The 26,720-nt window shown below is 33.6% G+C and overlaps 6 protein-coding genes across 6 annotated transcripts in view; 2 read left to right on the top strand and 4 right to left on the bottom strand.

Annotated features, from left to right (window-relative positions):
* The window catches only part of HELRODRAFT_180059 (hypothetical protein), a gene marked incomplete at both ends in the record, with an annotated part of 3,902 nt that extends 3,268 nt beyond the window's left edge, over positions 1-634 (bottom strand). Inside the window, one exon of the mRNA XM_009028849.1 lies at positions 442-634. Within this exon, the coding sequence (XP_009027097.1) occupies positions 442-634 (193 nt within the window). The remainder of the gene's footprint in view (positions 1-441) is intronic.
* A 2,135-nt stretch (positions 635-2,769) lies between these two features.
* Positions 2,770-3,501, top strand: HELRODRAFT_180060 (hypothetical protein; the record flags this gene model as incomplete). Its single annotated transcript, XM_009028850.1, has 1 exon — positions 2,770-3,501. The coding sequence occupies one exon, from the start codon at positions 2,770-2,772 to the stop codon at positions 3,499-3,501; it is 732 nt and encodes a 243-aa protein (XP_009027098.1).
* Positions 3,502-11,462: 7,961 nt separating this feature from the next.
* HELRODRAFT_147126 (hypothetical protein) lies at positions 11,463-11,681 on the bottom strand (the record flags this gene model as incomplete). Its single annotated transcript, XM_009028851.1, has 1 exon — positions 11,463-11,681. A coding segment is annotated over one exon (219 nt), but the record flags the coding sequence as incomplete, so codon positions are not given.
* A 797-nt stretch (positions 11,682-12,478) lies between these two features.
* On the bottom strand, positions 12,479-13,610 carry HELRODRAFT_180061 (hypothetical protein; the record flags this gene model as incomplete). The annotated part of the gene is made up of 3 exons (XM_009028852.1): positions 12,479-12,603; positions 12,975-13,100; positions 13,559-13,610. 3 exons carry the CDS (start codon positions 13,608-13,610, stop codon positions 12,479-12,481), a joined length of 303 nt encoding a protein of 100 aa, XP_009027100.1.
* Positions 13,611-14,120: 510 nt separating this feature from the next.
* HELRODRAFT_180062 (hypothetical protein) lies at positions 14,121-15,994 on the bottom strand (the record flags this gene model as incomplete). The annotated part of the gene is made up of 4 exons (XM_009028853.1): positions 14,121-14,192; positions 14,644-14,723; positions 15,358-15,483; positions 15,943-15,994. The coding sequence occupies 4 exons, from the start codon at positions 15,992-15,994 to the stop codon at positions 14,121-14,123; spliced, it is 330 nt and encodes a 109-aa protein (XP_009027101.1).
* Positions 15,995-20,001: 4,007 nt separating this feature from the next.
* On the top strand, positions 20,002-23,808 carry HELRODRAFT_180063 (hypothetical protein; the record flags this gene model as incomplete). Its single annotated transcript, XM_009028854.1, has 3 exons — positions 20,002-20,185; positions 22,384-23,586; positions 23,777-23,808. 3 exons carry the CDS (start codon positions 20,002-20,004, stop codon positions 23,806-23,808), a joined length of 1,419 nt encoding a protein of 472 aa, XP_009027102.1.
* Between the last annotated feature and the right edge of the window lie 2,912 nt (positions 23,809-26,720).

Genomic DNA, 26,720 nt, shown 5'->3' on the forward strand with positions numbered 1-26,720 from the left:
ACTGATTCTAAACTCTTGATGTCTCTCATAAGTTTCGTAGTCTAGGTTTTATCTTTGATTCTACTATGTCTCTCTCTTCTCAGATTAATAGTGTTGCTAGAAGCTCTTACTTTCATCTACGTAGAATAAAAAAACTTTTGCCTTTTCTTGATGATCTAACTCTTCTCCTTCTTGTTACTTCGTTAGTCTTATCTAGGATTGATTATTGTAACTCGCTCTACTATGGTCTTCCTGACTCTATACTCTATCCTTTAAGTAAAGCTTTTAACTCTGCTGCTCGTCTAGTTGCTCGTACCCCTTTCTTTTCTCATATATCTCCATATCTTGTTCTCTTGCACTGGCTACCTATAAAACATAGAATAATTTTTAAAATTTGCACGTTCATGTATAAGTCTCAATCTAAATTATTTCCTAAGTATTTATCAGATATATTAATTGAACCTAAACGCCCCGGTTTACGATCGTCTTCTTCTTCTCGCTTTTTCTTAACTCGTGTTAAACACTCTTTTGCCAAATCTGCTTTTGCTTTTTCTGGTCCTTTTCTCTGGAACTCTCTACCTACTTCTCTAACTACTTCTCCATCACTTGCGAAGTTCAGAGCGGATCTCAAGACCCATCTGTTTTCAAAATTCATTGAGGAGCGCTGTTGAACATCGCGGAAATAGCGCTTTATAAGCTAATTGATTGATTGATTGATTGATTGATAGATGTAGCGTTAGCACCCATTAGAATGAACAATATTAAGCAAATTTTTAACAATTTAATTCTAGAATACAATGGCTTCAAATTAAATGTTTAAAATTCAATTCTAAAACATAAAAATTCATTTTTTATATGTAAATCTGAAGTGCATACAAGGACTGCGGCCCGCGGGCCGTAGTTTGCCCACCCCTACATTAGATGATGGCTACAGGATTGATGTTGTGTACACGGATTTTGAAAAGGCTTTTGATAGAGTGTCACATGGTATTTTAGTTGAAAAAATGAAAGAGTACAGATTGAATGATAGATTGATTACTTGGGTAAACAGTTATTTAAGTGGAAGAACATTCAGAGTGAGATTGAATGATAAAATGTCTAGATATTGTATAGTGTTAAGTGGGGTTCCTCAAGGGAGTGTGCTGGGTCCTATATTATTTCTTTTATATGTTAATGATGTGTTTAATTTGTATAAATATGCAAAAGGTCCGGCAATGTATATGTATGCAGATGATGCAAAATTGTACAGAATTGTTAGCTCAGATGATGATACTGATAGAATGGTATTAAAAAATGGGTTAAATGACTTGACTAGTTGGTTGGTGTGCAAAGAAATCAAAAGCCTTCTCAAAAAGAAAAAAAATGTGTGGTAATGAAATATGAGTATAACATACCTGAAAATAATTTTCAATATAAAATTGGTCACCATACATTGGATAATGTCGATAGTATTAAGGACTTAGGTGTAATATTTGATAATATTCATAACAATGTTAAAAAACCTTATTCTTTGTTAGGTTTAATAATTAGAAACTTTAAAGGTGTTAGTGATCATATTTTTATAATGCTTTATAAATCATTAGTCAGATCTCAACTAAAGTATGCAGCTTGTGTTTGGTCTCCGTGGACAGTACGGGAAACAGAGGTGATAGAAAGGGTCCAGAAAAGAACAACGAAGTCGATCAAGGCCTGCAAACATATGAAATATGAAGATCGTCTAAAATTTTTGAGCTTGCCAACACTAAAATATAGACGCATTAGAGGGGATCTCATCATGATGTATAACTTGTTTAGAGCTAAAGATCAACGTGACCTCCCAGTAATGATGAAAGCTGGGAGACGAACAAAGGGACACGAAATGAAATTGACTGCTCTTCCATTCCATAAGAACTTGAGGAAACAATATTTTATCAATAGATCAATTTGTATCTGGAACAATCTGGGTGTCGATGTTGTGAATGCTGATAATGTGAATGATTTTTAAAAAAAGTTGGATACTTATCTTATGAATGCCAGATTTATGTATGATTGGAGGGCAAATGATACTTGATGTGAAATTGGCTATTTGTGAGACTGGGATATATTCAATTTTTTTTTTGAGTTAACGAACAATATTTTGCTAGTTTCAATTTTGTTAAAAAGATATTGTCAATTTTAATAAAAATGCATTTCAACAATGTCATTCAGAATCATTTTTCCGACAAACTTGGGGTGATTTTTAGATTTTGTTATTTGACGCATTGTTCACAAATAATGGGATCATAATTGCTCAAAATGAAACATAAAAAAAATTTGTTAAACATGTTGCACTCTTAATGTTCTGATAACAATTTTGAGATATTGAAAATGTTGAATTTAACGTGATAGTGAACGGCAATAAACAAAATTAACTGGGTAATTTTCGAAATGCACACATTTAAAAGTTTTGACTATTACTGGCTATTATTTGTTTTGATTTTTTTATTATTATTTTATTACTTTTTCAAAACACACAGGCAACCGCACAAATAAAACACGCACACCACACACACAAACACACACATACATACATATTTTTATATAGCTCAATGGTTAAAGGCGCCTGATCTTGCTATTGCTATGACTGGGTTCGAATACAAAGAGATTTCCGCCTATCATATGCAATGTGTATGATGCGTGGTTTGCAAACGCAAAAGAGAGAGAGAAACCTTTAACCTTTTAACCTTTATACACACACACACACACACACACACACACACATATATATATATATATATATATATACATACATATACATATATATATATATACATGAAAGGCACTGGCAATGACTTAAATGGTAATGTTAATTTTGGTTGTTGTAATGATGGTCATGGTCTTGATGGTGGTGGTTATTCGATGGTCTGTGGTACTGGAAGCGATCTGAACGTTATTGGTAAAAATGGTTGTGGTAAAGATGATGGTAGTGATTGCGTAATAACAAATGGTGCCGGTAATGATTGTAATGAAAGTGGTGGTTTTAATGATTTTAAAAAAGTAGGTAATAACAATGTAATGAAAGGTGGTGCTGTTGGTAGAAATATTGGTGGAATCAAAAATGATCGTACTAATAATAACTTTTGTGTGGTTAAAATAAAATTGGGTTTACTAAATATAAGATCGATTGGCTCAAAGTACAACATCATTTATGATTTGATCAGTGATGGTTTGGATATTTTTGTTGTTACTGAATCATGGCATGGTTCATCAGAAAATCCCTCCATTGCGTTATCTACTCCTCCCGGTTACCGCTTTGTAGATTGTGTAAGAGATCACGACCCTCTCCATGGCGGATTGATAATATTTTTTCGTCTATGTTTAAAATGTAAAAAAATAGCATTACCTACAGTTACCACATTTGAAGTTTTGGCGGTCAGGTTCACAGTTAATAGTCAGGAGTTTATTTTGCTCGCTATTTACAGACCGGGTTCTGCACAGCTGTCCGGATTATTTTTTAAAGAACTGATTTCTATTCTGGAAAACATTACAGTACTCAGTTCTTGAATTATTTTAACCGGGGACTTCAATGTGCACGTTGAAAAGACGAATGATCCTCATGCTGCTAATTTAAATGAAATCTTCGATAATTTTCAACTCATCAATCGTGTAAAAGCACCAACACATTTACGTGGTGGTACACTAGACTTTATAGTAACCTCCGAGGATTTTCCAGTTCATGATTGTTTAGTCCATCCAAGTGGAATTTATTCTGATCATAGTTTTATTTGGGTTGAACTGTCGATGACTCAAGGATATTTGGTTGGAATTAAAAAAGTTTCTAAAATGTGGAATCAGATGAATGTTGATGACTTCATCAAACTCGTGCTTGAATCTCCCCTCTCCAAATCATGTCAAGGCAATGAGGTAGACAAGGAATTGCATTTATTTAACAACGAGTTAAAATCTATTGCTGATAAAGTTGTCCCTATTCGTGCAGTGACCGCCAATAACGTTCGTATGGCTCCGTGGTTTGATAATGATTGCAGGTTGGCCAAGCGTTTGTGCAGAAAAATGGAAAGAAGATACAGAAAAAGTTCACAGTTGATTCATCAAGATGAATGGAAGACTGCGTTGAAGAATAAATCGGAACTTTTCTCTAAAAAACGTCGTCAGTATTGGACAAAAATTGTTGATGAAAATAAGATGAAACCAAAAAATATTTGGCGGGTTGTGAACAGCATTCTCTGTAGGGGTCGTAACGATAAATCCTGCTCGGATATGGATGAACTAACACCTGATCGATTTATGTGCTATTTTAATGAAAAGTTAAGCAAGCTGAGAGATAGTGTCAACAACGATGCTCAACTGAGCCTGGCGGAATTCCAATCAGGTGTCAGTAATAGTTTGTTCTCAACGTTTTCTATGGTTTCTGAAGAGGAGGTAATACAGTTAGTTCAAAATTCACCTACAAAGTCGTGTCAACAAGATGTAATACCTACCCACGTATTAAAGAAGTTTATAAAACTATTCGCACCATTTTTGGCAGGCCTGATAAACAGCAGTTTAAATGTGGGACAGTTTCCTTCTGGCTGCAAGCATGCTATCATAACTCCGCTGCTGAAGAAACATAATCTAGACGAAAATGATGTTGGAAACTACAGACCAATTTCTAATCTGTCTTTCCTATCCAAAATTATCGAACGTGTGGTTGCCAGGCAAACACTCAGTTACTTGAACAATAACAATTTATTGCCGAAATATCAATCTGGATTCCGTCAGTACCATTTGACAGAAACTGCTCTTTTGCAAGTTTTCTCAGAAGTGTACGGGACAATTGATGAACAAAATGTGGCAATGCTAGTCTTTCTTGATATGTCATCCGCATTTGATTGCGTAGATCTCAAAGTACTTTTAACAAGACTACGTTGCAGTTTTGGAATCTCTGGTGCTGTTCTGAGGTGGTTTGAGTCGTATCTGGTAGGTAGATCACAACAGGTATCATTCGGTGGGAAATTATCTGAGGTTAATGTTATGCTGTCTGGTGTGCCACAAGGTTCGGTTCTAGGTCCTATTCTGTTCTTGATCTATACATCTGAAGTACTAAAGATAATAGAATCATTTGGTTTTTCAGGTCATGCTTTTGCGGACGACTTGCAAATTATTGTTACGAGCAGGCCAGATTCTTTTAAATCAGAATTGGACAAACTGGTTAAATGTTTGTCTGGGGTCAATAAGTGGATGCAAAACAATGGTTTAAAACTAAACCAAAACAAGACTGTTTTTTTACCAATTGGAACATGGCAACAACTTTCAAGAATAGATATAAATTCAATAACTGTTAATGATGAGGTCATCGCATTTTGTCAGACAGCAACTAATCTGGGCTTCACGATTGATTCAGGTTTGTCAATGAAACAACACATTAAGAAGCTCTCAGCCGAATGCATGTTCCAAATCAGGAAAATCAATCAAATTTGACGATCCCTAGATACATCCACGTTGCAGACGTTGGTTCATGCATTTGTGCACTCACGCGTCGACTATTGCAACAGTTTGTTTTATGACTTACCTGATCGATCCATGGCTGTACTTTAATCAATACAAAATCGAGCCGCAAAAGTTGTTGTTGGAGCTCTAAAATACGATCATGTGTCTCCAATATTGAAGGAACTAACCGTCGACAAAAGAGTGTTGTTCAAAATTTCAACACTTGTCTACAAGTCTATCAACGGTCTAGCTCCATCTTATTTGTCTGACAGGTTCAAAAAGAGATCTTCAAAAGCATCTGGAACACACTTGAGATCCGATGTTTCAAACCTACTGTTGATCCCAATAACGAGTCTCCGTATAGCCTCTCGTAACATTGCTGTTTCTGGACCAACTGTTTGGAACAACCTGCCTGCTGCTTTTAAAAATCCGGACCTAAACCTGCGCGATTTCAAGAAGAAACTGAAAACTCACTTATTTTCATTGTGATGCATTACTGATCGATTCTTTCTGTTTAGTCGACATGTTCTAAATATTATTTCGTATTTTCGTTATATTGAATCGATTACTTTTCTGTTTATGACCAAATTTTAATCTTAATTCTGTACGATGTACTATGATTTCTCGTTTGTTATTTCAATTATGTTGTTAAGTTCAGTTTTTGTTAGATAGCGCTTTTGAGATTCCTATAATTAGCGCTTCATAAATGTTTCAATAATAATATATATATTATATGTAATATATATATATATATATATATATATATATATATATATATATATATAATATTATATACAATTATATATATATATATTATTATTATTGATGATAATAATAATATATATATATATATAATTGTCCACCGTGGCCATTGAACTCCAAGCAATATTTTTTAGTATAAAATATTCCGCAACATCTTTAAAACCAGGTACGAGGTTCTCAGCGATACAAACTTCATTAAATATTTTTGCCCATTTTGCGTTGATTAGTTTTTTACCAATAGATTCAACATTTCGCATTTGGGTTAAATCATATTTATTAATCAAATGACACAAGTACAAAGAAAATAACAACCCAGCCAAACTTCACTGGTTTTTAAGGCCTCGGAGAATGTTGTCTTGTTTCAACTGATTGGTCCAAAATTTGTAGTAAGTGTTCATTTAGTTAATTAATTAATTTAATTTATTATTTACTCAAAACAACACTTGCTAATTGGCTAATTTCTGTTTTATGTTTAAAAATACGGAGATCATGAATGTGATAGAAGAAATTATTTTATTTTGTCAACAGAATTAAACTACTTGAATTGAAAGACAAAATGCGTTTTTCACAGCATTTATGTTTAATATCAATTTTACATATCACTCTGATTAAAAGGCTTTGGCGTCGGTAGTTGTGCAAGTCAATTTCGCCAAGCGGTCCTACTACATCAGGGTCTACGATTTTTATGTTGGTCACATTTTCCTTCTTGCTTATTTACTCTTGCAGTTATTTTCATTATTTTTATTTCAGATTTTGCTTAACTAATTGAATTTTTTCAGCATCATTTGTATTCGAACATTTATAAGCAGCTAATTAAATTGTAATTTTTAATTTTTGTGACAGTTGGTAACTGTTTTATAATATTGAACTCTAAAAATTATTTTTTACATTTTATTTATTTGATTAATTTCAAGTAACTTAAAACCAGTTAAACTATTAAAAATCAGTTGAACTATGAAAAACAAGTTAAACTATTAAAAGCCGGTTGAACTATTAATTTAAATCCTTTGTTTCGAAAAAAACAGTCATTTTTCATAGCAAAAATTTGTAGGTGCATCGTGAGTTTTCTCGATATTAATATATTCGGATTTATGGTACCAACACTCACCAATATTTCATTTGAACAAATATATTAGGTGGCTATAATCCATTATCAATTCTGGCTTAGTATATTCGTAGTCTAATACTATCGTTTTCGGTTGTTGCTTGAACGTTATTTTTTATGATTTTTTTCATGATTTTTTTATCCTGTTTGAAAGCGGTTGACATGTGATTTTAATAATATATTACTTTGTTATTTTTGTTATTATTATTGGTTTCATTACTGTAATTGCTGATTTTTGTTTTTTGCGTTTTATTATTTTTTGGATTATTGAATTTTTATACCCATTATTAGAGGGTAGTTTTATACTTTTTTTTACGATCCTCCATACAAAGATTACAAATATTGCATTGCTACAATAATTACGATAACAAATAATAAAGAGTAATTTGACTATGCCAGCGGTTATAATATTACCCCCACTTTAGCCTGTTAGTCCCTAACGTAGGCGTTATTTCTTTATTCCGATGAATTTTCTAATTTGGCTAACCTGTCCAAATGAACAATCTTCTTCTTTACCCGCTGTTTCTCATGTTTTTGGATTCTGTAAACCACGTCGATTATTCTGTTAATAACTTTTTACGGGCCTTCCCAATTTTTTTGGAGTTTTTGCCAGTTCGTTTTTGTAAAACCCTGAACTACTACTCGTGGAGGCGTGAGTGGCACTATGATATGCCATTAAGAACAGGGTTATCTGCCGGTCCCAGTCTTGATGGTTTTCTTTGACTGGCAAGTTCTTGATGATGGTTTGATTGAAGCGCGCCACTATTCTGTCGGACTGTAGATGGAGTGGCGTTTTTCAGGTTTTGTTGATTTCTAGGACCCGGCACATTTCTCCAAATAGTTGCGTTTCAAAGAAATTTTTTTAGAATTCGATCTAGAGTTTTGTTGACCTCCCTTGTTTTAATTAAATTTACAAGTTCTTTTAAGTTTATTGCTTCAGAAAATAAAACATTAAATAAACGAACTATTTCATTTAAGTTAATTGCTTTAGAGAAAAAAACAGTATTCAATATACAATTTTTAATTAATTGAAACAAAAATATTAAAAAAGTTCAGAAATTAAAATTATCAGCCAATCAACGTGAATAATTCATTATGTCAGGATTGGCATAATTTTCCACAATTCTTTAAATGCGTGTGGCAGTATCAAAATAGCTCTTTTTCGTTGCTGTATCGTCTTCACCGGCGAGATATTGTTCAATTTTTCCTTCGTTTAGTGCAAAATTTCATTCAAATAAATTTCAAAACAGTCGGGTGACTTGCTCCAACTAATTTGCCAAAGGCTCTATGCCATCTTTCGCAAGAATTATTACTTTTTAGGACGCCCATTAATTCAGCATTCTAGCAATTCCACAGTTCGTATCGAAAACGGGGAGGCCTTTTTTGACGACACGTTAGACTGGACAATCCATGTGTCCTCAAAATAATTTTTGACTAGCCCTGTTTCAACTGGAGATTTTTCTGATAGACGTGCAAAGTCAATCATAATCAAAGCTGAAGCCAAATGGAGCTTTAAGCAAATAAGTTTTTGCTGGTAATAATGCGAAAACCGCAGAGATGACAGGTCGCCATCTATACCATGAATAGTGTATAGTTAAATTATCTTTTTAGTATGGCCCCATTTAGTGAAAACCTTGAAGCATATTATTATCTAACTTTAGTTATAAACTAGATCAAAGTTTAATTTTTTCAGAAAAAAACTAAATTTATATTTGTTTTTATAAAATTTTTAAGATCAATTCAATAACAACATTTTTCATGCTGAAATTTTTTTTCAAACATCAAACATTAATTTAAAAAATGGAATTAAAATTTCAAATTTTTTCATTCAAAAAATTCTCTCCAATGCATTCGCCATTCTTCCAAATAATTGACTGATCCCACTCGGCATGAACAATGATTATCTGTCATTGCTACTTTTTACCAGGTACAGGAAGACAAACACCACCAATTTCAAAAAATAATGGTAGTCCCGGGCAAGTACGTTTGGAGATCTCTTGAGTAACATGATCGTCAGATTCAGCGCTAACCAGGATATAATCTGATAAAACTTTTTATGATAAAATAAATTTAAAACGTTGTATAAAATTAAAACGTTTCAACCAGACGTGTTTTTAAAAATTATGTATGTAAAATCGCTGGAAGGTTTGCAATGTTGTCATTTTTTAGGTGGTTATGTATCTAACAAAACATTGTTGAAAATAATGACCTGCAAAATTTCAACAAAAACAAACAGAAATATGGTAGAGGAAGGAGACCAAGACAAAAAGCATTTTATGGAAGCAGAAAATATATATAAGAGTGTAGTAGTTTGAGTCATTTTTGGATGTAGTCGATGTATTGGAAGATCACTGTTTCATTGCTAGATTTGTTAAATAAATAACCAATTGGTTTATTGATCATATATTTATAAACTATTTTAAAAACTAATTTATTTGAAGTTACATTATAAATTACGAAGGAAGACAAACATACCCGCAAGAGCAAATACAACGAGGACAGCGATGAGAAGGAGAGATAGGAACATCATGAAATTTTTCTTTCAGCATTAAAATGTATTGTCCAAATACCTATATTTATACTAAAAATTTTACAATTTTTACATGAAACATTATTAAAATCTGTTATTCATTTCAAAAGTACGTTGCACTTTTAATGCCCAGTTTATTGCGATACATTTGGAATGTTAAATTAGGCGTGACGTTGAATGGCCATTGAAAATTTAATGAGCCATATTTGCAATTCAAAAATGTGAAAAAAATTTCATACAAGCACACGCTCACGCACACACATACACATATGCACACGCACACACACACACACACACACACACACATATATATATTACATATTATATATATATATATATATATCTATTATATATATTTAATTAGTATATACTTTTAGAATAACATATAATAGAAAACAAATTAATAAAAAATAATAATTTTTCATTTGATGTTTGTTGGGAATTTGAATTTCAAGATTAATTTATTGCGAATGTTAAATGAAATGTGATGTTGCCAATCAATAAATAAATTGACCGTGAAAATTATTCATTACATCGGCGCAATATCTGCTCCACTTTATTCATCAAAGTCTCCATCTTAATTCTTTCTCGTCATTTTCATGTTCATTTTGTTCTTTTTCAAAGCTGCCTTCAAGTATGTCTACCTTGTCTATGGTATTTTACAAAAAGTGTCAAGAAGGATTTTGATGTTGTTTAATTAAAATTTGAATTTTCCCATTTAAAACAACTTTTTATCCAACTTTCAAATTTAAATCGCTTGAATTTAAAATTTTCCTTTATAAACCATTGATCAGGTAATAGTTAATTTTTTTTTGAATTTTAACTTTCACTCACTCTCAACCCTCACAAAATAGTTTCATTAATAAGAGAAAATTAAAATTTGAATGTTCCTCGGAAATGTAATAAACCAGCACAGATGGGAGCACATACAGGTTGAAAGATCGTGTGGAGGAAGTGCCAGAAGATTTTTCATTGGAGAATGTACGTTCAGGTGGATCACATGCTCTCCATCATTGCGTTTCCTGCATATTCATGATCACGATGCTGCTGGCCCTCCTCTTTGGCATTTGGAGCAAACAATCGCTTCAGGGACTTCGAAACAAGATGTTGGTGCTTGTGCCGTTAAAAAAAATTCCATTTTTAAAACGTTTCATAATTGCCCAATTTCATTTTGCCGCTCACAAGAGCGGTGCAAGAATCTAAATTTATATTATGATTTGTCAGGAATGTACACAAGATTCGTACGGATTTAATATTTCAAAGTGCGCACATTCGCTGAGCAATTGTTAACAATAAATGAGCCCAAATATAAATAGCGGTTTACATCAAAGCCGCAAACCGTGATGGGAGGATCCGTGCACAATCCCAATGCTACACTTCCTTGACACCAGTGATGGGTTAACTACCACAAAAAAGGAGTGAACTACCGTAGTTAACTACTTGACTAAAAACATAGTTAGTAACTAGTTTTTAACTACTTTCAAGAAAAGTAGTTATTAACTACTTCTTATTAATTAACTACTTTTTAACTATTTTTAATTTTTATTATTAAAAAACCCTTCTGAAAAATTTATGTATGTTGTATATTTGTATATAACCATCACATATTTTCTTTTTTAATAAATTTTTTTTTAATGTGTGTTTAAGATGATTTCTCAAAAAAATCATTTTATTGGTATGATCATCAGACAATCTACAGCGTTTATCAGCTAGAATTTGTCCAGCAACACTGGAAAGACGCTCAACCACGGCAGAATTAGGTAATGTTGAATTTAGTTTAATGAAACTTGCACATACTGATAGATAGGAAAATAAACTTTCAATATTCTTAGATGGGTTAGCCAAGTAACTGTTGAATTCAGTCAACACACGATCTGAAGAATTTTGATTATTTTCCAGGTAATCATACAAATTATCGATATTTATTTGCTAAGGTTCGCTTTTTTTAGATGACGAAGGTACAGGGCTCACTGGTTTGCAATCTGCGTGTAATGTAAATAAATAAATAAACATTTACCAAAAAAAAATTTCAACCAATGTTTGACTTCAAATCATTAAAAAACAAAAGTTAATTTGAATATGTATTTATCAGTTGCAATTTGCAAATTGCAATTTCTCTGTTTATATTTTCTATATATGCCAACAATTTTCCTTCAAAAGTATTCCGTTTGTTTTCACGGTGATCTTTATAAATAATTGTTATATATAATCGTATATTATTGATTAAAATCACAATGTTCAGGGTTGGTTAACTTCCAATTTAATTTTTAAATTTTTTTAAAGGTTGATCGTAAATCATTTTCAAGTTCCTTTAGTTCAAAACCAAAATTTTTGGTTATTTTATGCATGATAGAACAGAAAAATTTTTTTCGGTATTCATATACCATCTTCGGTGTTCAAATTGATATGTTGTCGTTCTGCCTAGGTGCTCAAATATTTTTACACTGTGTTTATTGGTTCTATGTTTGGTCAAAGTGAATATTTAAATTTACAATCTTCACGTCGTAAAATATAGCACTTTTACGTGTTTTCGTTATCGATAATTTTATTCACTTGGCGGACGGGCACTCGTGTATGGTGTTTCCATCGTTTGTTTCTATTTCCCGAATAATGGGTTCTATTTCTTGCCGGTGTTTCCCATCTATTTCGTCAGTTCATTAATTTAATTCATCCGTTTTCTTGTCCATTTTCTTGCTAAATTTCTGGTGTATTTTATCAATTCTTTCTTTCACTTCCACCTTGACGTTTATTGACTGTTGTTTCAAGTCTTCCAAACAAGTTTCTGATGGATAACACGGTCGCCAGCATAACCATGAATTTTGTATAGTTACCTTACTTTTTTGTGGCCAACCCATTTTTTGTAGACCTTGAGGCACCTTTTAATCTAGCTCTTGTTATAAACTAGATCAGAGTTCAATTTTATTTTAAATCTAAATTTATTTCTATTTCTATAGTCTTTATTTTAGATCAAATCTATGAAAACTTTTTTTTTCTGAGTTTTCTTTCAAACATCAAATATTAATTTGAAAAATTTAATTAAAATTTCAAAATTTTAAAATAAAGAATTTTCTTCGTTGCATTCGTCAATCTTTCAATTAGTTGACGGATAACACCTGACATAAACAATGATCATCTGTCACTGTCACTTTTTACCTGGTACCAAAGGAAGACACAAACCCTTCCCAAAGTCAACAAAGAAAGGTGGACAAGCACGTTTGGAGATCCCTTGAGTAGCATGGTCGTCAGATTCAGCGCTCACTAGGATATAATCTGACAAAACTTTAAAAGATAGAGTGAGTTTTAAAAATTTTCATAAAATTAAAATGTTTCGACCTGACTGACGTGTTTTCAAAAATTATGTAAGAAATATTGCTAGGAAGGTTTGCAATGTTGATATTTTCATCAAATGCTTATGTGTCTAAGAAAACAAAGTTGATAATAATAAAATAACGTTTAACAGTTTTTACATGCAGAAACCTGCAAAATTTTAACAAGATATAAGCAGAAATATGGTAGCGGAAAGAAACGGGGTCAAAAAACGTTTATGAAAGCAGAAAATATACATAAGACTGTGGTAGTTGGAGTATTTTTTTTGTATGTAGTCAAAATATAGGATCATAGTTTCATGGCTAGATTTGTTAAATAAACATTATTCATTCATTGATCATATATTTCTAAGTATAAAAAATTAAATTATTCTAAGTTACATTATAAAATATATAAAAAGTCAAACATACCCGCAAGAGCAAACACGGCGAGGACAGCGATGAGAAGGAGAGATCGGAACATTGTGAAATTTCTCTTTCAACGTTGAAATATATCGGCCACATAGCTTTATTTATACCAAAAATGTCACACGTTCTACATAAAAATTAATAAAATTTTTTACTCATTTCAAAAACACGTTGCGCATTTGATGTTCAGTTAATTGTGATATATTGGGGATGTTAAATTAAGCGTGACCGTGAATGATCATTTAAAATTTTCATACAGGCAAACATATGCACACAAATGCAAATATATATATATACATATGCACACAAATATATATATTTATATAATTATTTATAAATATAAATATATAAATAAATATATATATATATTTATATATATTTATATTTTTACAATATTCTATAAATTCTACCGAATGTTTGGCGTTAATATGTTTGTAGTTTGTTTTTTCGATTTTTCTCACTAAAGTTTTTTGGTGAACGTTTAGTTTATTAAAGTTCAAAATAAACTTATTTTTCGAATTCATGCTGCAAATAAGGCCATATTTCGATTCCGAATGAATCATCATCAGTGCTCCTTGCTGTATATATAGGGAAATATTGACTTTGTCAAAATGAACTTTGACGTTGTAAAAATTAACTTTGGTGTTGTAAAATTGAACTTTGATGCGAATTAGTTGTCAGGTTGATATGTTGTCGTTCTGCCTAGGTGCTCAAATATTTTTACACTGTGTTTATTGGTTCTATGTTTGGTCAAAGTGAATATTTAAATTTACAATCTTCACGTCGTAAAATATAGCACTTTTACGTGTTTTCGTTATCGATAATTTTATTCACTTGGCGGACGGGCACTCGTGTATGGTGTTTCCATCGTTTGTTTCTATTTCCCGAATAATGGGTTCTATTTCTTGCCGGTGTTTCCCATCTATTTCGTCAGTTCATTAATTTAATTCATCCGTTTTCTTGTCCATTTTCTTGCTAAATTTCTGGTGTATTTTATCAATTCTTTCTTTCACTTCCACCTTGACGTTTATTGACTGTTGTTCTATCTAGTCACTTCAACCTTTTAGTGTCTCTGACATTTCAATTACCTGTAATTTCATCGCGGCTGCCAATTTTTTTAATTTGGCAAGCTGTTCTTCGATCTTGTCGCTTTGTTGATCAAGATAGCCTTCGCTTTTTATGAGTCGAAGTTATGTTGGAATGAAGTTAATGAAGCGATAATGAAGTAGATGTAAAATTCAAATTGCCTTTATTTGAAAAGATGCTAGAAAAAAAAGACATCTCGTAACTTTGGTCATGGGTGATGATTTCACAATAAACCAGGTAATTTAGTAAGAAGTTGGTTTGTTACCGCACATAGATTGGTGCACTAAAATGCTCATACAAAATTTCAAGTTTATTTAATAAGTTTCTGATGTTGATAGTGCAAAAACCGCAAGGACACACAGTCGCCAGCATAACCATGAATTTTGCATAGTTACCTTATTTTTTTGTGGCCAACCCATTTTTTGTAGACCTTGAGGCATCTTTTAATCTAGCTCTTGTTATAAACTAGATCAGAGTTCAATTTTATTTTAAATCTAAATTTATTTCTATTTCTATAGTCTTTTTTTTAGATCAAATCTATGAAAACTTTTTTTTCTGAGTTTTTTTTCAAACATCAAATATTAAGTTGAAAAATTTAATTAAAATTTCAAAATTTTAAAATAAAGAATTTTCTTCGTTGCATTCGTCATTCTTTCAATTAGTTGACCGATAACACCTGACATGAACAATGATCATCTGTCACTGTCACTTTTTACCTGGTAGCAAAGGAACACACACATCCTTTCCAATGTCAACAAAGAAAGGTGGACAAGCACGTTTGGAGATCCCTTGAGTAGCATGGTCGTCAGATTCAGCGCTCACTAGGATATAATCTGACAAAACTTTAAAAGATAGAGTGAGTTTTAAAAATTTTCATAAAATTAAAATGTTTCGACCTGACTGACGTGTTTTCAAAAATTATGTATGAAATATTGTTAGGAAGGTTTGCAATGTTGATATTTTCATCAAATGCTTATGTGTCTAAGGAAACAAAGTTGAAAATAATAAAATAACGTTTAACAGTTTTTACATGCAGAAACCTGCAAAATTTTAACAAGATATAAGCAGAAATATGGTAGCGGAAAGAAACGGGGTCAAAAACGTTTTTGAAAGCAGAAAATATACATAAGACTGTGGTAGTTGGAGTATTTTTTGTATGTAGTCAAAATATAGGATCACAGTTTCATGGCTAGATTTGTTAAATAAACATTATTCATTCATTGATCATATATTTCTGAGTAAGTATAAAAAATTAAATTATTCTAAGTTACATTATAAAATATATAAAAAGTCAAACACACCCGCAAAAGCAAACACGGCGAGGACAGCGATGAGAAGGAGAGATCGGAACATCGTGAAATTTCTCTTTCAACGTTGAAATATATCGGCCACATAGCTTTATTTATACCAAAAATGTCACATGTTCTACATAAAAAATTAATAAAATTTTTTACTCATTTCAAAAACACGTTGCGCATTTGATGTTCAGTTAATTGTGATATATTGGGGGTGTTAAATTAAGCGTGACCGTGAATGATCATTTAAAATTTTCATACAGGCAAACATATGCACACAAATGCAAATATATATATATACATATGCACACAAATATATATTTATGTGCATATGTATATATAGGGAAATATTGACTTTGTCAAAATGAACTTTGACGTTGTAAAAATTAACTTTGGTGTTGTAAAATTGAACTTTGATGCGAATTAGTTGTCAGGTTTCTTTATTGGCTGGTCATCTTCTTTGGTCTCCTTTTCTTTATCGATGGCATCATATTCTTCTTTGTCACTATTTACAATATTTCCCTATATATACAGCAATGAGTCCTTAGCCGTTTTTTGAATTCATTTCGATTCTTGATGTTGAAATTCTTTAGATCAGCAGGCAACGCATTCCAAATCTGGGCAGATGCTACTGAAAATCTTCTTTTTCCAAAATGAGAAGTTATGAACTTAGGAATGTGTAGGTCACCGCGGCTTGATGATCGTAGTTGACCCCTATATTGAATCTCTGATACTGAATAAATCTATATATATGATAAAAGATGATAAAAGTCTCGTTAGAAAAATTGTGAAACTCAACTATAAGTTGAGTTTATATATATATATATATATATATATATATATATATATATATATATATATATATATATATATATATACGGTATATGTAAGATATACGGATATACGGTAAGAAGACAATAGTTTGTAATTGAATGATAAAAAATAGCACATTTGCAATGGATATATTTTTATCAAATGAAACTACTATGCGTGTGTGTGTGTGTGTATGTGTGTATGTGTGTGTCTTTGCGCGCACGTTTGTTAATATAGTCAAATTATAGTAAAAATAATAATTTTAATTTTTTAAGTTTTTTATATTTTATTTTCAAATAATGTCTAAATAAATTTTCAATGTTCGTTCTCTACCACGGCTTATTTGACAACAGCAATATATCATAATTAACTGAAGATCAAAAATGCCACATGTTTTTGAAAAGAGTAATAAATTTCCTAATGTTTCAGGTAAAAATTGTAATATTTTTCACGGTATTCCGATCTCTCCTTCATTTCGTTGTCCTCGCTGTATTTGCTCTTGCTGGTATGTTTGACTTTTTTTGTATTTTATAATTCAATTTTTAAAAAATGAAGAAGAAAATGAACTTAGAGTCATCATCCATGAAAGCACATAAAACCTTGAAACAATGTACTGTGATTGCGACCAAAGGAAATCAAATACTTGGATTTATTAAAAGAGCAGTGGTCAGCAGGGAGAAGTTGATCATTCTAAATCTGTACAAAAATTTAATTTGACCCCATTAACTTCTGTGCTCAAGTTTGGAGTCAAGAAGGACAAGGACATTGTGGAGAAAGTGTGCAGCGAAGAGCAACAAAGATGATCAGAGGACGTAAATATCGTGACTACAATGATAGATTGAAAGAATGTGGATGGACAAAACTAGAAACAAGAAGTTGTAGAGAAGATGTGATACAGGCATACAAATTGGTTAACAAGAAAAAAAACACTGTTTATCAGATTTTTTTTAAACTGGAAAATAGAATAAGATTACGAGGCTACAGATATACGCTTTCCAAAAAATAAAAAGTGACACCAAGCAAAGGCTCATCAGCAATAGAGTAATGGATGAGATGGTCTCCTCAAAATCAATCAACAGTTCCAAGATTAAGCCCGGTATTTTACGATATTAGGACACTAATCTTGCAGTAGTTCTTACAAAGACTCTATTCCACTGAACCACTTTAAACCCTGTTATGCTATGTTATGTTATGCATATCCAATCTACTAACCACTATAAATACGGAGATCATGAATGTGATAGAAGAAATTATTTTATTTTGTCAACAGAATTGAAAGACAAAATGTGTCTTTCACAGCATTTATGTTTAATATCATTTCCGCATATCACTCTGATTGAAGGGTTTTGACGTCGGCAGTGGTGCAAGTCTATTTGGCCAATCCACCATTCCAAAATGGAGCAAGAGGTACGTTGGAGTGGCAACATTCATCAAGGATTATGGCATGCGGTCCTACCACATTAGTCTACGATTTTTATGTTGGTCACATTTTCTTTCTTGCTTATTTACTCTTGCAGTTATTTTCATTATTTTTATTTCAGATTTAGCTTAACTAATTAAATTCTGTCAGCATCGTTTGTATTCGAACATTTATAAGCAGTTAATTAATTTTTAATTTTTGTGACAGTTTTTCACCGTTTTATAACATTGAACTCTGAAAATTATCTTTCACATTTTATTTATTTGATTAAATTCAAGTAACTTCAAACCAGTTAAACTACTAAAACCAGTTGAACTATGAAAAAAGGAGTTAAACTATTAAAAACCGGTTGAACTATTAATTTAAACCATTTGTTTCAAAAAAAAAACAGTCAAGGTAGATGATGTTTGAGCAAGAGTTGTACAATGAGTTGAATACAGTCCTCAGATCTTTCTTCCATTCATTTGATACTGACGTCAGTTTCAATGGTTTCATGATATATTTATTTTTCTTTTTCCTATAAGGATTTTATACTGAGTCACTGAACGGGAAATGTATATTTGATTTCAAACAGCAACTTTTATGCACTGATAATATGAGGTCGATGGCTGATAGTGATGATTATATGAGTAGGAGAGATTTATTTCTTTGAAAATAATGATTATACAGCGTTACATCTTCCATCGTAACCTGCTGGCTAATTTTTTGACGGGACCGCCCAGCTGGTTTGAATTTCTGCAACGATGAGGAAGCCCAACTCTTCAGTACTGTTTTCCTTAATAACTTAAGCAAGAAAGAGCGGAGAAGATCTGGTCTGTTTACGTTTATTTTTAATTTTTCTGTTTCTCATTCATATTTTTCTTTTGTGTGAGTGTAATCTATTTTTATTAAAATAAATATGAATGTGGAGTTTTGGGTTATAAATCATTAGAATTGAAGTCATAACTAATTATTGAGCAAATTCTGTTATGTCTATTTGAATTGAACTCTTTAATGCTCATAGTGAAATTGCTTGTGTTAGCATATGAAACTGAATTTTAAAGCAGCTTTTTAGAGTTTAATTTTTTAAATGAAATTTCAATAACTGCATCACAATATCAAATTCATTAATTTATAATGTACATAATCATTTCATAATTTTTATGATTTATTCATGTTTAAATGATGTTTCAAGATTTTAATTTTTTTTTAATTTTTTTTATTGTTTATTTTATTTTTTTTAAATTTAAATTAAAATCATGATCGAATATTTCACTAAATAATTGTGCCACTAACATTTGCATAAATAGGACAACATAGACGAACTTGAACGCAATGTCTTGAACAGGATTTTTTTTCTACAGAAACAGCCCTCCTTCATGTTCACGACCAACTTGCTAACATATGTAGAAGCCAAAATTGTGCTGTCATGGTCAGCCTGGACATTTCTGCAGCTTTTGAAACCATTATTCGTCAGATGCTTCTTGACAGACTTGATCATCTTGAGAATTAAATCATTATTCCCAAGAACGTCGTTTTGTTGACCGTGCTATCAAATTCAATGCAGTATACATATAGAACTGGCAATAATATGTCAAGCAATCCTTATGTCAGATGATCTTATTGCTTGGCGACCTGACATCCGGAAGTCTTTAGTCGTGCGGTCTTTTGCTGGTTACCTTTTCACCTTGATCCAGTAGTCACATCATTTACAACATTATTTTCTGCAGGCGTGTGAATTACGTTAGCTGGGATTTTTACTGGCACATCACGTTTTACTCAATGTGCCAGTAAAAAAATTTTAGATTCATCTACAAAAAACAGACTGACCGATGAACAACCTAGACCCAGCCATGAAGTCATTTTTTGACGAGGTAGTACTGGATAAAAACAGCAGAGACAAGGAAACAGCACAGTACATCTACAAGTTCTTGAAAGATTGTGGCGGTGTAGAAGCTTTGGAAAATGAGAGATCCAGGACCTTGCCTCCTCCTGTCATCAGCCAACCCATGCCACCACTAGCTGGTCGAGCAGGAGGTAACAAATCTCTGAGCGTTCATTCCCCAATAAAAAATCTGGCACTTCCTCCACACGAACGTTCAACTTGTATGTGCTCCGCTTCGTGAGGTAAATTACGTTTCCGAGTAACATGAAAAAGGTTATTCGCATTCATTTAAATTTAATAACATATGAAAGATAGTATTTATTTTTCAACTCCATTAAAATCCTTACCTGATAATTTTGTAAAATGCCATAGACGAGGTAGCCATACTTGAAGGTAGCTTTGAAAAAAAAACAAAAAAAAAAACATGAAAATAATTAAGATGGAGACTCCGATGAAGAAAGTGGAGCCATTAGTGTGCCGATGTAAAAAATGTTTTTCACGGTAAAATTTATTTATTGATTGGCAACATCACATTTCATTTAACATTCGCATTAATTCACTATTAAAAATTCAAATTACAAAACTTTCATTGAATAAAAATTATTGGATTTTTTAATTATATGTTTTCTATTATGTGTATTTATTAGAATCTAAGCATCTTTATACACTCATATATATAATATATGTATATATACGATATATATATATGTGTGTGTATGTGTGTGTGTGTGTGTGTGGGTGTGTGTGTGTGGGTGTGTGTGTGTGTGTGTATGCACGTGAAATTTGAACGTGAAAATTATTCATCATTTCGGCATAATATTCGCTCCATTTTTTTCGTCGGTAACTTCATTTTAATTATCTTTCTCGTCATTATCTTGTTCATAAGGTTTCAAAATTTTATATGTTGCGCAGTAAACCAAAGAAATATTTTTAGAGTTTGTTAAAGATGAAGACTGAGAAAATTTATTATGCATTTCAAAAACATTTTGTTTCTTTTTTGATCTTAAGCCAATTGCAATTTATTGTAAATGTTAAACTAATAAAAAGAAAATATTTTTTAATTTGATGTGTGATGTATATTTGAATTTTTAAGAATTTTTTTTATTTCTATTGTATTTTTTAAGATCTACTCAATAAAAACATTTTTTTTCGGAGTTTTATTCAAACATCAAATATTAAGTTAAAAATGAAATTAAAATTTCAAATGTTTTCAAATCAAAAAACTTTCTCCGTTGCATTCGTCATTCTTTCAATTAATTGACGGATAACACTTGACATGAACAGAACAATGATCATCTGTCACTGTCACTTTTTACCATAAACACACACACCCAACCCAATGTCACTATATGGAGGTGGACAACCACGTTTCGAGATCCCTTGAGTAGCATGGTCGTCAGATTCAGCGCTCACCAGGATATAATCTGACAAAACTTTAATGAAAGAGTGAGTTTTAAAAATTTTATAAAATTTAAATGTTTCGACCTGACTGACGTGTTTTCAAAAATTATGTATGAAATATTGCTAGGAAGGTTTGCAATGTTGATATTTTCATCAAATGCTTATGTGTCTAAGGAAACAAAGTTGAAAATAATAAAATAACGTTTAACGGTTTTTACATGCAGAAACCTGCAAAATTTTAACAAGAAATAAGCAGAAATATAGTAGCGGAAAGAAACGGTGTCAAAAAAACGTTTTTGAAAGCAGAAAATATTGTTATAACCGTGCTACCGAACGCACTAGATTCTAGCGTATTCTGGAATGTTCTAGTGACTGGAGCATTCTAGAGTATGCTAGAATCGGACCATCTAGAAGGATCTAGAAACGACGCTTGCGAAGAGTATATAAGCGCACGTCGCAAGAAATCTGTGATTAGTGATATTCGTGATTAGTGATATTCGTGATTAGTGATATTCGTGATTAGTGATATTCGTGATTAGTGATATTCGTGATTAGTGATATTCGTGATTAGTGATATTCGTGATTACTGAAATTCGTGATTTTGTGAATAGCGATTCGGTGAATTATTTAAAGCGATATTTGATTTGTTTGTTGACGTTGTCATAGCGATAGATTTTGAACGATTTAAAAGTTAATTGTTGCGTTAGTTTGAATTTACTAGAAATAAACGATTAGTTGATTTCTTTTGTAAATAAAGTTTAATAACTAATAATAGTTGATTTCTTCTGTAAATAAAGTTTAATAACTGTTTGGAATATTTTATTCAATCAAGAATTTGAACCCGTCGCATCGTAAATCGGTTACGACAGCGAGAATTATAACATTGGTGTCAGAACACGGGATCTTCGACCAGCGAATTACTACTCGTAGAAAAATAACAAAGTACTAGTAGCACGTCTGAGAGAAGCTCTCATTGACGAAGGTAAGAACCCAGACGAATTCAAGTTTGATGGTGCTGACGAAGACAATGAAATTAGCACAGGCACGTTTACAACCGCTAAAATGATGGAACTTCTACTTAGTATGTCAACTGAAATGAAACAGATCAAAGAACAGTCCGAACGACAGCTCGAACGACAGACAGAAGAATTAAAACAACAGACAGAGAAGTTAAAACAGATCAAAGAACAGTCCGAACGACAGTCCGAACGACAGACAGAGGAGTTGAAACAGATCAAAGAACAGTCCGAACGACAGTCCGAACGACAGACAGAAGAGTTAAAACAACAGATCAAGGAACAGTCCGAACGACAGACAGAGGAGTTAAAACAGATCAAGGACCAGCTAAAACACGTAAAATTGGAAGTGGCAGAACAGATTGAAGAACAGTCAATAAGAATAGAAATGATCGAGCAGAAACTTGATCGTCAGACCGTTGAGGTAGATCACAAGATAGACAAATTAAAGCGAGAATTGGAGCAATCCAAAAAAATGGCCATGCCGTTAGATCACGCATCCGGAAGAACTTTGAAGGTACCAGCATTTGACGGAGAGATGTCTTGGAACGTTTATAAAAACCAGTTCGAAGCAGCTGCAACTAGTAACTGTTGGAACGGAAAAGAACGATCAACAGCACTGATACTGGCCCTGCGAGGTTCAGCAGCAGAGGTTCTTCAGACGATTCCGGCGGAGAACCACTTCAACTATGAAGCTCTGGTTAGCGCGTTGGATTTACGTTATGGTGAAGAACACATGAAACAGATTTATCGATCTCAGCTTAGAAACAGAACGCAACGATCTGGTGAATCCATTCAGCAGCTGGCACAAGATATCGAACGGTTGACATTGCTGTCGTATCCAACATCAGACCCCGAGCATAGAGACGAAACTGCCCTGGATACGTTTATCAAAGCCCTTCGTGATTCGGAACTCAAGCAATCCCTTCTCTTGTCAGATAAACGAAAACTCAAGGATGCCGTTGCGCACAGTCTCACTTTTGAATCGGCAAAGCAAGCATCAAAAAGTGACGTACGTCTACGCCAAGTACATGAAGAATGCTCTTGCCAGAAGGTGGTTGTGAAACGCGAACCTCAACAGCATGGTATACTCCAATGCTGGATTTGTGGTGAAAAATGCCATCTACGTCGTGATTGTAAGCACCGCCTAAAAGATAACTACTGCCGAAATTGCGCGACAAGATGGCGCAAAAGAAGAGAAGATGATCCTGTATCACGATCGGCCCCTTCTAACGAAGGGGCGGAAAAGCTAATAAGAGCTAACTTTGTGGGGCAGAGGTTGGCTAGTAGAATTGACGCCCCCAGTACCGTAATTAACGTTTCCAGACTACATCGAAATCGAAACGACCTATGGCTGAACGGAAAAGTTGATCAACGAGAATGTGTAATTACAGTCGACACCGGAGCAACAAAATCGATTTTTGATTTGGTACCCAATCTGAAGAAAGAGACTTCTAACAAATACATCCTTCGAACAGCTACCGGATGAACAGCACAAGTCTATGGAAAGATTCTCCGTACTGTTCAGCTAGGCAACTTGTTATTCGAAGGTTCATTCTTAGTTGCGGATATCATCGACGAATGCATAATAGGTGTCGACTTTCTGACAAAATATGGGTTCAAAATTGACTTAGAAAAACACATTCTTTGATGGAAAAATACAGAAGTGATAATGGGGGATAACGACGAAAAATGTATTCGAGTGACAGTCGATTGTGACTTAGAACTACCGCAATCATCTGAAAACATCGTATGGGGCAAGTTGAATTGCGATCCTGGGGGCCACCAGTTCTATTTGATGGAGCCAACCTCAAAGACAAATGTACAGAACGCGGTCATTGGAAAATGCCTGGTAGAAGCGAACAAAAATGGTCTTATTCCTGTCAGAATAATGAATACCGCTAAACACACTATTAGAATTAAAAAAGGCGAGGAAATAGGTAATTGCCAATCAATAAATTTGGTGAAATCATTAAATATGGAGCAACAGGAAAAGGTTCTACCAACTGACAAAAGTAGACTCAAAGAACTTACCAAAAATTTACTGGATGAACTAAATTTGTATCAAGAAGACCGTCTAAAAGCCGAGGCGTTGATTGCTGATTTTGCAGACGTGTTTTCAACCGGTGACAATGACCAAGGTAAAACAGCTCTGGTAACTCACCGAGTTGATACTCAGGATTCGAAACCGATCCAACAAGTACCACGACGTCTTCCTCTAGCAAAACAAACAGAAGTAAACGAAATGATAACGACAATGCAGAATCAAGGCGTCATCGAACCGTCATCAAGTCCCTGGATTTCGCCAGTTGTTTTGGTAAAGAAGAAGGACGGCACTACTCGTTTTTGCGTTGATTATAGGAAGTTAAATGATGTGACTAAAAAGGACAGCTATCCGTTACCGAGGATTGATGACATCATGGACACCCTATCTGGCTCAAGTTGGTTCTCTACGCTTGATTTGAAAAGCGGATACTGGCAAGTAGAAATCGACAAGAACGATCGCGAAAAGACAGCGTTTTCTATCGGATCGGGGTTGTGGCAATTCACCGTCATGCCATTTGGATTGTGCAATGCTCCAGCTACATTCGAGCGACTGATGGAATGTGTATTGCAAGGTCTTAACTGGAACGACGACATAATTTAGACGACATAATTGTTCTAGGAAGAACATTTGATCAACACGTCGAAAACTTACGGGAGATCTTCACAAGACTTCAGGTGGCAAATTTAAAGCTGAACGTTAAAAAGTGCAGGTTATTTTCTAAAGAAGTTAACTATTTGGGACATGTGGTATCTTCAGATGGAGTTCGAACCGATCTCAGCAAGATAAAAATTGTGAAAGACTGGCCAACTCCAAAGGATAAAAATGAATTGCGCAGTTTTCAGGGATTGGCAACGTACTATCGACGTTTTGTAAAGGATTTTGCAAAAGTTGCCAGACCTCTCCACCAACTTACCGAGAAGGACCGAGTTTTCAACTGGAATACCCTATGCGACTGAGCATTTGAAAAGTTAAAAGTTGAACTATGTGATGCTCCTTTGCTAGCATATCCAGTTCGTGGCAAGACGTTTGTGTTAGATACTGATGCAAGTAACAACGGAATCGGAGCCGTTTTGTCACAGCATATAGACGGAAAAGAAAAGGTGCTAGCGTATTATAGCAGAGGATTCACAAACGAAACTATTGTGTGACCAGGAAGGAGTAACTAGCAATAGTCAGTGCAACAAAACACTTCCACAAGTACCTTTATGGACAGAAATTTATTCTCCGAACTGATCATGCAGCGTTAAGATGGCTCCTCAACTTCAAGGATCTTGAAGGACAGATGGCCCGATGGTTGGAGCGTTTACAAATGTACGACTTCGAGATCGTGCACCGCAAAGGAACGACTCATAGTAATGCTGATGCTCTCTCACGTCGACCATGTTTACCAGGATGCAAATATTGCTGTCGTCACCATGAGAAGATACAATCGGAAGACATAAGAGCAACAGCAATATCAGCGGATGAAGGTTGGACACCAACGGATCTTGCTGATGCACAGTTTGCGGATGAGGACCTACAACATTTGATCACATGGAAGAAGGAGGGCAAGCGACCGGACTGGCAAAGCATCTCAGAATATAGTGCCGTGTTAAAGGGTTATTGGGCTCAGTGGGACTCTATGTATTTGGAAGGAGATTTGCTGAAACGAAAATGGGAATCAGCTGATGGATCAAAACAAGTTGCAAGTTGTAATACCAAGAAGTAGAACGACCGAAATCCTTGATGAAATGCATGGCGGCCCTTCTGGGGGACATTTAGGAGTGAACAAGACCCTTGACAAAATACGAGAAGGATTCTACTGGCTTCACGTTAGAGAAGATGTAGAGAGCTGGTGTCGAAAATGTAACACATGCGCTTCAGTCAAAGGACCCAAAAGAAGGCTAAAAGGAGCAATGCAAATCTACAATGTTGGTGTCCCCTTTAAACGGATTGCTATAGATATCAGATTATGGAAACCGTTACATTCTGGTAGTAGCAGACTATTTCAGCAAATGGCCTGAGGTGTTTCCAATACCCAACCAAGAAGCATGTACCGTCGCTGAGGAAATTGTACTCAATTGGATTAGTCGATATGGTGTCCCATTGGAACTCCACTCAGATCAAGGTCGAAATTTTGAGTCACAACTGTTTGGTGAAATGTGCAAGCTGCTGGGTATAAACAAAACTCGAACAACACTTCTTCACCCACAGTCTGACGGTATGGTGGAACGATTAACCAAA

The sequence above is a fragment of the Helobdella robusta genome, assembly GCF_000326865.2.
Source record: "Helobdella robusta unplaced genomic scaffold HELROscaffold_59, whole genome shotgun sequence".
Taxonomy (NCBI): Eukaryota; Metazoa; Annelida; class Clitellata; order Rhynchobdellida; family Glossiphoniidae; genus Helobdella; species Helobdella robusta.